The sequence below is a fragment of the Vombatus ursinus genome, unplaced genomic scaffold, assembly GCF_900497805.2.
Source record: "Vombatus ursinus unplaced genomic scaffold, bare-nosed wombat genome assembly UNPS02014779.1, whole genome shotgun sequence".
NCBI lineage: Eukaryota > Metazoa > Chordata > Mammalia > Diprotodontia > Vombatidae > Vombatus > Vombatus ursinus.
Genome location: NW_020954557.1, coordinates 51,945,128 through 51,958,003, shown reverse-complemented (window position 1 = coordinate 51,958,003; position 12,876 = coordinate 51,945,128). Strand labels below are relative to the sequence as shown.

General features: G+C 36.9%; 1 protein-coding gene across 2 annotated transcripts in view; it reads left to right on the top strand.

The window, feature by feature from the left end:
• Positions 1 to 12,876, top strand: part of CSRNP3 (cysteine and serine rich nuclear protein 3) — a 122,756-nt gene that overhangs the window by 107,805 nt on the left and 2,075 nt on the right. For both annotated transcript variants that reach the window (XM_027866135.1, XM_027866133.1), the window contains exon 4: positions 11,066 to 11,362. In XM_027866135.1, the coding sequence (XP_027721936.1) occupies positions 11,066 to 11,362 (297 nt within the window). The remainder of the gene's footprint in view (positions 1 to 11,065; positions 11,363 to 12,876) is intronic.

The following is a 12,876-nucleotide window of genomic DNA, read 5'->3' as shown; positions in this document are numbered from 1 at the left end:
AGAAGAGAAGAAAAAGATGACAAAACTTTATTTACCTAATTATTATTATGGCCATTATGGTACAGTCAAAAGAGTTTGGTCTTTGAGTTCAGAAATGTTAGGATCAAGTTTTGACTCTCACTGGCTAAGTGATGCTTGAATAAATCGCTTAACTTTCTGAGTCTCATTTTCTTCATCTGGAAAATGGGATTAATCATGCTGGTACTACTTTCCTCACAGTATTTTTGGTGGGAGGGAAGATTTTGTAAACCTTAAAATACCATAGATATATGAGTTGTTATTTGGTACCATGAAATATTGACTTCTTCCTACGTGCTTGCTTGGTGACATGCAATTTGACAAGTATTTATTGAGAGCATTTGCTATGGATTCCAAATGCTGATTGAACCATTGTGATAGTGATTTAATCTGTGGTTTTCAGAGTCTAGCCTTTTCTTCTTTGAGAAATTGCCATAATATTTGCCCATCTCTCAGCCTATTCTTCATGATATCTCAAACATTACTAATATTTCTTCTGTGATCTCATTTATTACCCTAGGATATAATTTGTCAGGGTCTAGCAACTTGAAATCATTGAAAGGACTTGGTGCTTTTTAACCATCAATTTTTCATTCCCTTTTAATACTGTTTGACCTACCCTTTCCGGTTTTAGGATAATTCTTATGTAGGCTATATCCTTAATAAAGAAGATAGAAACAAAAGAGAAGCTGAATAGTTCCACTTTCCCTCTTTTATCTTTTAACATCTTACCATGTTCTGTAAGCTATGGTCCTATCACTTCCTTGTTCTTTCTTCTTTTTCTTTATACCCTTTTTCATTATTTGCTTATGTTAATAACTTCTAAGTGACCAAGATATTTTCAGTAATAAACATAGCTTCCACATAGAATAATGATCTACATTGCATTATTTTCATAATTTTTCAGACACTTCCACTCACAGTAACCAGCGTTTATATTAACATTAGGAAATCATAGTCTTTGAAATCTGCCAAAAAGACTAAATTGTAGCTCAATTGTATTTAAAATGTGTTTAAAGAGTCGAATGATACTATGAATCTCTGTTCCTATGAATATTATTCTATTTGTTTCATCTCATAGCTATTGCTTAATTTACACTGAGTCTTAAGAGTAATGAATTGTTTTAAGTACTATCTTATTTGATCCTCCACATCAACCCTGTGAGACAAGTGGTGTGAGTATTATTGTTATTGTTTTACTGATAAGAAAACTGATACTCTGAGAAGTGAGGCATGGTATCCAGAACTAGGGGTGTAATCATCTCATTTTGCCCTGCCCTCCTCAGATAACTTTGGGAAGATTGTATGAAATTCTGGGTGGCATATAGCAGGAAGGGCCTCAGTAACCTGGAGAGCTTCCACAGGAAGATGACCATGGGAGTGTAGGGCCTGCAGATCCTGCTATGGAAGGATTAGTTGAAGGGACTCAGAATGTTTAGCCAGAAGAATCAGGGTAGGGGACTTGATAACTGTCTTGAAATCTTTGCAAGGCTATCACGTAGTATACATACCACACTGGTTTTCTTGGCCCAGAGGGCAGAACTGGACTGATGATCATAAGAAGTATTGAGATAAATTTAGGCTTGATATGAGGAAAAACTTCCTAGCAATTAGAAATGAACCAATGTAGAATAGACTTCCTTGGAAGGTAGTAGGTGACCTGCCATGAGAGGTCTTACCACAAAGGCTGGATGACCACTTATTGGGTATAATGTGGAGAGAGACATTTTCCAGGTGGTGATTCTACTGGACAGTCTCAGAGATGCTTGCTGATTCAGTCATTAGGTGATTCTGTGACTTACCCAAGATCACTCAGCTGGTAAGTGGAACTTTCACACAGTCTTCTGTGTTCTTCTCGTGGTCCTTTCATTTAGACCCACAATTAGGAAGGCAGCAGATAGGCACCCTTATAAAAAGGATTTTAGTAATTCTACAAATGTAAAATGTTATTGAAATGTTATTACTAACTTTACAAACAGCATAAATAAACTTCCTTTAACATAAAGAAATAACGAAGCTTTGCTTTCTTCTACATCTCTTATAGGGACAGGGTAATTGAAGCTGGGGAGGAGAGTATTGAGTTTGAATGCAATGATTAGTCACAAAAAGCTACTATTGTGAGGATAAAATGGTATGATGAATATGAAAATATTTAAAGATGCCATGCAAAAATAAGTTTTATAAAGTAGAAAAGATCTTGCTTTTATACACATACACATATTTGGATGTAAATAATGGATAGCAAAGACTGGAACACCGTATGGTGCCTTTCTGAGTAAATCTCCCAGTATATTGATAACTTAGTGGGCTACAGACATTTGAATTTTTTTCACTCTTCTTTGCCAGTTTTTGAGGAGGATGTAGAGCATGAAAGGTGAAGTTGATCTTGATCTTAACCATGGTGGAGAAAGATAGGAAGTATGTGCCTGTTTATAGATAAAATTAGTGTTAAAAGAAGAGATATAGATGGGCAATGGTCTAAAATAGAATTTGACAAGTTGGTTTGGAAATGAAAAAAGATTCTCTCCTTCCTAGTCTTGGCAAGTGCACAGATTTGTCTCAGGCTGAAAAAGTGTAGAATGTATCAATGATAGATTATGATGCTAAGCAAAATCCCCATTATTATCAGAAGACATTTATTTATAAATGCTTTGAAAAGATGCTCTTTCACTAAAGTTGTCAACAAATGTTTATGAAGTGCCTCTTGTGGGCCATGCACTGTGTCTAGTACTAGCAACACAGAGAAAGTCCTTATTCTAATGAAGTGCCTTATTTAAATGTAGAGGTTTTCAAAGACTAGGCCAAGTTTTGGGCAAAATTCCTGGCAATTTTTACTTACTTTTAATATGAATCCAGCAAAATACTCTAAATCTGTCACTTGAAGACCTGTCTCCATAAATTCAAAGCGTCATTCCTAGAATTTTGCTGCTAGGTGATGAAATTTTTGGCCATAGCAATTTATTAAATCATTTATGCTAGTGGAGAGGGGTTGCAATCTATACTAGCAGAGTGATTGATTCTCCACCTGAATGATATCACTGATCCCTGAAGCCTTGAAGACACCAAACAAACAAAATGCATATAAACACAATTCCTGCCCCTGATGACTTTATGTCATGTGAAACATAATACTTACACATGGGGAAAAAATAAACAAGAATTAAAACAAAAATATGAGGATGAAAGACAAGTGATATGTCATATGTCATGACTAAAAACTAAGGACAGTGAAAGAAAAATAGCCGAATCTATATTTTTAATTCAATTTTTTTCAGGTTTGCATTCTCTCTCCCTCACCCTCCTTCGACTGAGAAAGCAAGAAAAACAAAAAAAAGGTCACAAACTTGTATAGTCAAGTAAAACAAATCCCCATGTTGACCATGTCCTCCTCCCCTCCAAAAGATAGTCAGACAGACAGACAGACATCTATGTCTCAAGCTGCACTCTGACTTCATCACCTTTCTACCTGGAATTATGTAGCTAAGTCCTCTGGAACTGTGGTTGGTTATTGTGTTGATAAGAGTTCCTAAGTCTAAAAGCATATTTCTTGAGCTTGGCTTCCCACAGCGGAATGAATGATTTTAGAAATTCAAACGATTACAAAATATAAACACAGTAGCATTGTATCACATTAGGAGTGTTTCTACACAATTCTTTCCCTACCCTTCTCCCAAGACTTTCATCTCCTTTGCTATTTTCTGCTACCTTCAGGTATAAAATGCTGTAATAGTCCTCCTGGGGGCAAGAGCAACTTTAGTTGGCATAGAATAGGCCATGTATAAAAGAAAAGCTAAAAACTAGGAGCACGAGGATGTAAAGGTTGGATATGTTACGCTCCTAAAATCTGAATTATTGTCCTTTTCTATGGGCCATATGGGTGATCATATGTGCCATATTTCTATAGACAAATCATCCTGAGAATCTTCCCAACTCCCCCCTCCCCACCACAGTTTCGTTTTGTTATTGGTAAATAGATATTGAGGAGTGTGTTTGAAAGACAGAATTACAGAGACTTAAAGATGCCACATATTATTGTGGCATGTGTATCGTACTGAGAACCAGAAAACCAATGGAAACATTTAAGTATGAGGAACCAACAGGTGTATCTATTTATATCTTTAACCAAAACTAGTGCGATGAACTTGGACATGTCATTGATCTCTGTAGGACTCCATTTTCTCATCAGTAAAACAAGGATTTTGAATAAGATGGTCTCTAGGGTCATTTCTTGCTGTTCCAAAATTCTCTAATTAAATGGGAAGAAAACAAACAAAATGACTAGAGAACAAAGGAAATCATCAAACCTCTAAGATGCCATGATTTACTAATAATGATAATCAAGGCAGATTCCTTTACTTAAACAAAACAATTGCTAACCCCTAGAGATAAGCCACTAAACAGAAATACAGCTTACAAATTTGATCAATGTTTTTTCCTTCTCTACAAATATTAGCTAGACTTTCTAGCCAAGCCTTCTGTCTCTATCCTAAAATAATGCATCAAATGCAAAAGACAAGGTACAAGGTTGAATATGTAATTGGAAGGAATCAGAAAGAATAATCCAAAGAGTTCTATGTCAAGAGTGGGTACATAGGGGCAGCTAGGTGGTGCAGTGGATAGAGCACCAGCCCTGAAGTCAAGAGGACCTGAGTTCAAATCCAGCCTCAGACCAAACACTTGACACTTACTAGCTGTGTGACCCTGGGAAAGTCACTTAACCCCAATAGCCTAAAAAAAAAAAAGAGTGGGTATATAACAGATTGAAACTGTCAGCTATCCTAATACTAATCTGGAAGGTATCTTAAAGAGGTGGGATTTCAAGAACTTTAAATGATAGAAGGAAAAGACCACTTAGCAAGGCTAGAGGTATAAAGACATTGCCATAATGGAGCACTGCTTTGGAAACAGCTTGGAGGTGGCAGGAAATAAGCCAAAAGGAATGGTTTGAGGCAAGCTGATGAAGGGCTTTGAAATAAAGTTTTAATAATAATGATGATGATAGTTGACACTCGTATACTGCTTTAAGGCTTGCAAAACATGTTATGTACCTAATTTCATTTGATGCCCAAAATCAATTGAAAACAAAATTAGGGCATTTACAAAAGGAGAATTATTTTGTGGGGTCAAGGGCAAAGTTTGGTTAGGAAGCATACAAAGAAAAACCAGTCAGAGTGACAAAAGATGACAGGATCAACAAGGGGGAGTGCTCTACTCAGTTTTAGTGATTATAATTATATAGCATGCATGCAAAAAGAAAATCGGAGCATACTCATATAGTATAATGTTTTTGTATTTAGGGCTTTATGGAACTAGCAGTTCAATGAAAAGCAGACAAAAGAACAGAATGAGAATGCAGTGTAGTTGAGCAATGATAATAATTACAAAATAGGTTCTATATTTGAACTTGTAGCCTTGTATTATTTAAGTATTTTAAAATTAAACATGCTAGACCTCATCCTGCTACCTTTTGAATAAAAATTTGAAGACTGGGACTGCTGATTTTTTAAAATTTAATATCAGAAGATATTGGAAAATCATAAACAATATTCCTTCCACAGTCCCTAGAATGTCCAAAGGTTCCTTCTAAATTATCCCAGAGCCTAGAATCTAGTTAATGAGGCATGAAAAGCACCCGGGAACTATTGCACATCATTACTCACTTAGGCCATATAAGCATATACCTTTGCATGTAGTAGAGTACTCACCAAGAAGAATAGGCATTTTTATTGGCACTAAAAATGAGGATAGAATATTCTCAGGTGATCAGTGTTGGGGAAGCAGAATTTCAATAAGAGTTGGTTGCCATTTTGAAGCTAAGAAAGGTTTCATGTCAGAGTCTTAAGGGAAAGTCAGTTGAGATTAGAACTAGAAAGTCCATGTAGCAGCTGGGCTCTGAAACTCAGAAAACTAGCTTCTAAAATGTTGAGTTGTAAAGCAGAACCCATACAGGGACAGGATAAGGGGTTAAAAGAAGGGCAGAGAGTGAAACAGTTTAATGGTCAAGGTGGAAATATGCTATAGGAGGATTTGGTTATTTACTTTTGCTCTGAATGTTATATGCCATTTATTTATTAATGATTTCATTTAGTACTTTGTGAAACCTTTTGTAGTTAATAAAAAGTCATTTTTGCTAAGCTTTGTAATATTCTATGTGCCATTTTATCAGAATTCATAAACCTGCTCAAACATGGGCTCTTCTTCCTCATGTTGGCAACTGAAGGCCTGCAAGCTAAGATGACAGTTAAGTGACGTTTTATAAGTTGTAACTATTAAATAATGCAGCTTTCAAATGCGTTTCTCACTGAGGCTATTGATATTGTTACTGCAGCTTTAAAAACCATATTGGAAGCAAGAGATTCATTTTCTTGTGTGGGTTTGGAAGCAGTTCCAAAAGGTAAACAATGAAACTGCATTATAGAATAATGGTCCGCCCTCCTAGTGCCCCTACTTTGAAAGTTAAGCCACTCATTAAGATGCACAATTCTAGGATATTTATTTTTTTAATCTTGTTTTATACTTGTGTCTCATTTTGGATGCATGAAAAACCAATTATTGAGCAAGCTTTTGGTTGTTGTTCAATTGTGTCCGACACTTCATGTCCCCATCTGGATTTTTCTTGGCAAAGATACTGTAGTGGTTTGCCATTTTCTTCTGCAGTTCATTTTACAGATGAGGAAACTAAGGCAAACAGAGTTAAGTGACTCACTCAGTGTCACACAGTTAGTAAGTGTTTGAGACCAATTTGGATTCAGGTCTTCCTGACACCTAAGACACTCTACCCACTGTGCCACCTAGCTGCCCTCATTAGGCATGCTTACAGAGTGTTGAGCACTGTTCTAGGTGCTAAGAATACAACTACAAAGATCAGACAGCCTTTGCCCTCAAGGAATTAACATGATAATAAGGGAAATCAACAATGCAGAACCCTGTGTTAGGCATCTATTAAAAAGCATCTCTAATAATTTCTTCCTTAATTATGGCTGCTGGGACTGGTCTGAAAGCTGGTCTGGTTTTTGGAAGGACACTGCTGCTCCCAAAACTCTTGGGCCTACAATGCATCCATCCAGGTCTGAAAAAAAAAATAATAATGGTCATGGTGGTGGTGCTGTTTGTTTGATACACCTAGAATATGCTACTTTCTGTCTCTTCCTCTGGGTGCCTTGCTACTTGGGGGGACAGACCCAAGATTTTAGGAGATCTCATTTTAAAGGTAGGTTTGTGTAGCCTAAAATTCTACAAGGGAAGTAAGTTCAGGAATAAAATTTTGATAATACAATCAATCTCAATGAGAAAGAAAAAGGGAGTTATCTAGACAGACTCAAATGAATATATAAGGAACTCTCTTAGATCTAGCAATATCTCTACTAGTCCTATCCCCCCAAGGAGATTAAAGAAAGTGGGAAAGGACTTATGTGTAAAAAAAAATATGTATTACAGCTTTTTTTTTATAGTAGCAAAGAACTGGAAATTAAAGGAGTGCCAACCAACTGAGGAATATGATACATGAATGTAATACAATACTGTTGTACTGTAAGAAAAGACAAAAGGAACCATTTCAGAGATACCTGGGAAGACTTGCATGAAATGATACAGAATCAAGTGAACAGAATCAGGAGAAATATTTATACAACATTGTAAATACAAACAATTTTGAACTCCTTAAGAACTCTGATCAATGCAGTGATCAGCCATGATTCTAGAGGACCGATGACGCAAGATACTACCCATCTCCTGACTCAGGATGCAGAATGAGGCATATATTTTTAGACATTGCCAAGTTGGGCATCTGTTTTGTTTGACTATGTATATTTATTACAGGGTTTTGTAATAGGAAGTGGGGAAGAAGGGAGAGAAAACAATTTTTTGTTAATTGAGAAAGAGAAATGAAGGTAATACAAAAATAAAAAAACAATTAAAAAAAAGTATGCAAGAAACTCATTGACCAATTCAGATTTTTAAAGGACATGTACTATATAACCCTATATCAAATTGCTTACCATTTTAAGGGGGAGGAGAAGGGCGAAAATTTGGGACTCAAATTTTTTTAAATGAATGTTAAAAATTGTCTTTACATTTAATTGGAAAAAATAAAATACTAGTCATTAAAAAATAAAATAAAAGATATGTACATAAGATGGAAATAAGTACAAATAACTTAGAGTGAATAAGAACAAGTGGTATGATACTATAAGAATGTCTGGAATATCAAATCCCAGATGGAACTGAAACTTATGAAGAATGCTAAGGACAACAATTATTCCCTTTAGATACATTTGGGGACAATAGAAAGATTAAAAAAAAGCGAAATTGGACTACTGATAGGATAAGATAACCATAATGGCTGACCAGAGAAACAGCAGAACTATTCAACACCTATTTTTACTACCATGTAGAAGAGGGAGGAGACTTGCTTTACTTGGCTCTGGGGGCAAGAGTTGCTAGCAGCGGATAGAAGTTGCAGAGTAGAGAATTCAGCTGAATATAAGGGGAAAAATCCCTAAACACAGGAGATGCTTTGAAGTGGAATGCTAGCTAGTCTTGGTAGATAGTGAATTTCTTATCACCAGAGTTTTTTGAGCAGAGATTAAATGACTTTTGTTGGGGTACTCTAAAACTGGGGTACAAGTTGGATTTGATAATTCCTGAGTTTCCCACCAACTATGTGATTTTATCATTCTGTAATTGTATAAATTTGAAATATAAGCATATATTTAAACTATATTCTATTGTAGTGAGAATACCTTTTTTAAATTTCTTGTTTTTGCTATGATATTACTTTTTCAAAAATTCCATACTAATTAAACTTCATCCTAATTTTGCACATGAGGCCTGGCCTCAAAGCCAGGAAGATCTGGGTTCAAGTCCCTTCTGAAATATTTTGGCTGTTTAACCTTGGGCAAATCATTCAAACCCTCAATGCTCTAGGCAGTTCTAAGACCATAAGTTGCAGAGAAGGTGTTTGTTTACCTTTATTGGTAAAGAAGGTTTCCTCATCTGGGACTTCCCTACATCAAGGAAATCATAGGTCCAGGCTCTATCCTTATTAATTGACACAACTTTCACTACCACAGAAACTGATGGTCTATTCTATACCTCATAATCTTTTAGCATGAGGATCTTTGCAAATAAGAAAAAAAAATCTTACTTTAAGCTCTGATGTTTAAAAAGTTTGAGAGATACAGTTTCTAGGTAATGAATCATTTATTGACAATGCTATTATTTTATTAATAAAAAGAATTGTTGTTTGACCATCCCTCTTTGACCAAAGAGGATTCATGGCAATGGGCTCACAGTTTGTATGCCCTTGGAAGAGTGAGTGTTCCTGAGGATGGCAGTCAACTCTGATTGGTTAACAATTAATGAGAGAATTAATATTACAATGAGAGGTGGACCCACTCCAGTGATGGGTTGGCCGCATGTAACTTTGATGATGTCATTTACTTCTAAATTGCCCAGTCTAGGGCAATCTAATCAAATAATTGATCCTCACCCAAACCTGAGTAGATTACAATGGGCAGGAATTCCCAAGATAAGATGGTCTAGGTGGGGTAAATTCTTTGCAGAGGTCAGTAATGTCCTTCAAAGACTGGGCTTTGAACAAGGAAATGAGGACTTTAGAAATGTTCTCTCCAAATCATTGGTTATTAATAGTCATTTCTCTTAAACCAAATGAATAACAATGATAACTAGAAACCAAACCTAGGTACTTTTAATGGGCCAGGTAGAAACACAAGAAGAATTTTAAGGATAAAAACAAAAGTCAAGGAAGAGAGTGAAGAGCACCTATGAGCAAGCAAAGCACCACAAACAGGTCACGTAGGCAACATCATAAAGACCATTGTGAAAGGATCTAGAGGATTTCTAAAAATAAGCGAAGGTCATTAATTGACATTAGAGAAATGCATGACAGTGACCTTCTGTGATTTATTAGTTAGCAATTGCTGGGACGTCTTTGTCTAGCTTTCTTCTGAGGTTCCATCTGAGTGTTTTATCTTCCTGAGGGCAGAGGCCAATGTTTGCTTTGTTTCCTTCCCTACAAAGGGCAGGGGTTTCTCTATAAATATAGTTGACTGGCCAACATTTTTCTGTGAAGGAGAATGTCAAAGAGTAATGAAAGCGTTAAAAGACAATTGCTTTGCAATCCAAAACTATTATGGAAATTACAATTAATGAAGTTTACCAGTGAATGAAAATAGTCAAATAAAGAAGGTAAACATGGTTATATGTACGAAATTGTTATGTGTAAAACAAACCCCTTGGTATTTTTTAGTTGCAAGTGTGCATAAATTTGAACTGTTCTTTCTAGAGCAGAATTTCTTGGTTGGTTCTATTTTGGGCTAAGCTTCTAGACAGTTCCCCTCTTTTTCTCTGTCAGTATACTCAAACTCTCCTCATTTCTTCCTATCAGAGTTCTCAGCCCCTCAACATTCTGGTCGGTTAGTTGTGTCTGAAATCCTGAAATCATAATGCAGTAGAACTTTATTTCCTGGAATATATCTTTTCTGGGAGCCCAGTATTCAGTGTCGTGGTTTCAAGGACAGTGTATTTGCTGACTTAGCTTGAGATGACTTCCATTAAGATGCTATCACCTCTGTCTGTACAAGGGTGTATTTATTCTAACATCAGAGCTGCCCAAACCAGGTCCCAAAATGACATTAACTGATGTGTGTTTATAACCCCTTACCTTCCTCACAAAGCATGGGCAATAGGTTTTAAGAACTCCTCAACTCCTGACCTCAGGAAGTTCACAGTTCTAATTATTTTCATCTAACTGTTATCAGGGTGTCTAAAAGACTATAATTTTATAGTTTTAATTTTTTTCTCTGACTATTAAGAAAAGGAATGGCTGCTAAAATATTTCTGTCTATAGGGGGATAAACCTTTTACTATGATTCTTTTGGGTTATGCATATCAAGTGGTATGGAATAGTTAGCTGCACTTGTTTTGGAGAGAAAATGGTACTAGAACTGCCAGATACACATGATAAAAGTGTGGGCTGTAGGATTGAAATGAGCTAAGCCTCTTGTTTACTGTTCTACGCTCCTAGATGACTAAGAATGGTACCGTGGAATCCGAAGAAGCCAGCACTCTTACATTAGATGACATTTCGGATGATGATATTGATTTAGACAACACAGAGGTAGACGAATACTTCTTCCTGCAACCCCTGCCAACAAAGAAACGAAGGGCGCTGCTTCGAGCCTCCGGAGTGAAAAAGATTGATGTGGAAGAAAAACATGAGCTGCGGGCCATCCGCCTATCAAGAGAGGATTGTGGCTGCGACTGTAGAGTATTCTGTGATCCGGAAATTTGTACTTGCAGCCTCGCGGGTATCAAGTGCCAGGTAAAGATCTGTGGAACAGGGATTTGGAAGTAAAGAGATTAGAAACCCACCACTAAACAGGCAGTTGTATCGTGTGTAATGAATTGCCGGATGTAGAAGGGACTGGCACCAAGACACACTCAAGGGCAAGGACTCGGGTGTGAAGGTGATGGATGAGATTAACTGAAAGGCAAACATAGTAACTGTGGACACCTAGAAGATGTATTTATATAGAATGTGGCTCTAAATGTGCAATACGACATGTGGAAAAGTTTGGAGTACATTTGCTACTTGGCAGGCATTTATGCATAGGCTGAATTGTAATTTATAGCGCCTAAGAACTTCTCTTGGCGTCTAAACAGGTAGCCTGAGAGAAGATAATGGCAATCCCAATCCTTTAAGTTTCTAAAAAACATGAGACAGCGTGGTGTAGGGAATAGAGGGCTAGATTTGGATTGGAATCCTACCTCAGATACCTCCTAGCAATGTGACCTAGACAAGTTGTTTAACCACTGTGGGTCTCCATTTCCTCATTTGTAAAATGAAGAGTGCTTACCTATGATCCTTTGAGCCTCTGATTCTGCTATTAATGTGTCTGGTTGCCTAACCTTCCATGTAGTATGCAAGTGATATTTAATAAAAGCCAGCGTATTTAATGGAAGGAATACTGGACTAGGGATCAACAAACCTGGATTTTGGTTCAGTCTCTGTTATTATGTATATAAGCTAGGATTTGTTCCTTTCATTGGTAAAAAGAGAACATTGGATTAGATGCCATCCAGCTCTGTCCCTCTCTGTTACTTTCTGTGATTATTTAACTGTCAATTTCCTGAGGAGCCTTGGCTTCCCCAATAGAGAAGCTCACCCCTGCAATAATGTGAGGGTAGTTGCTATACTCTGAGCCTATTTCCCCACTTCAATCAATAAAAGGTGACCCTTAATGCTGCCTGAGGGATAGAGAGGAGGAGAAACCCAGATGTGTGGGGGGGGAATGGGCAATGAAAACAGATTTACTGGTAGAAGTTATTTTGGTTTTTGCTGTAGCAGAATGACAGCATAGGAACTGGTTGCCCTTCCTTTCTCCCAAAAGAACTAAAAAAGTCTCCCACTGCCATGGCTCCTATCTCCTTATTCCACCGCAAGTAAAGTAATGACAACCATGGCCACATATTCTCATTTCTTCTGCTTTCTGGAAAGCTGAAGTGAAATATGGAACTTGGCCAGTAAATACCTACTGAGTTCCTGGGCCCCAATTTACTCATCTGTGAAATGGGGGAGTTAGATTAACTGGCCTCGGAGGACGCTTTCAGCTCTAGGTCTATGATCAGTGATGTGGACAAACAAGAAAAAAATTAAAAAGAGGAGCTATAACCATATAAAGTCTTATACCTTGAAGAGTTGAGCTGTGTCATTTGATGTTTGAGCACTTAACAGTGTACTGATGACTATCCAAAAATCTTGGAAAGTTAATAAAGTAGAAAAATCTTTGGCTTTGAGAAGCTTTGCAATGTAATATAAGGGTCAAATGGTAGAGA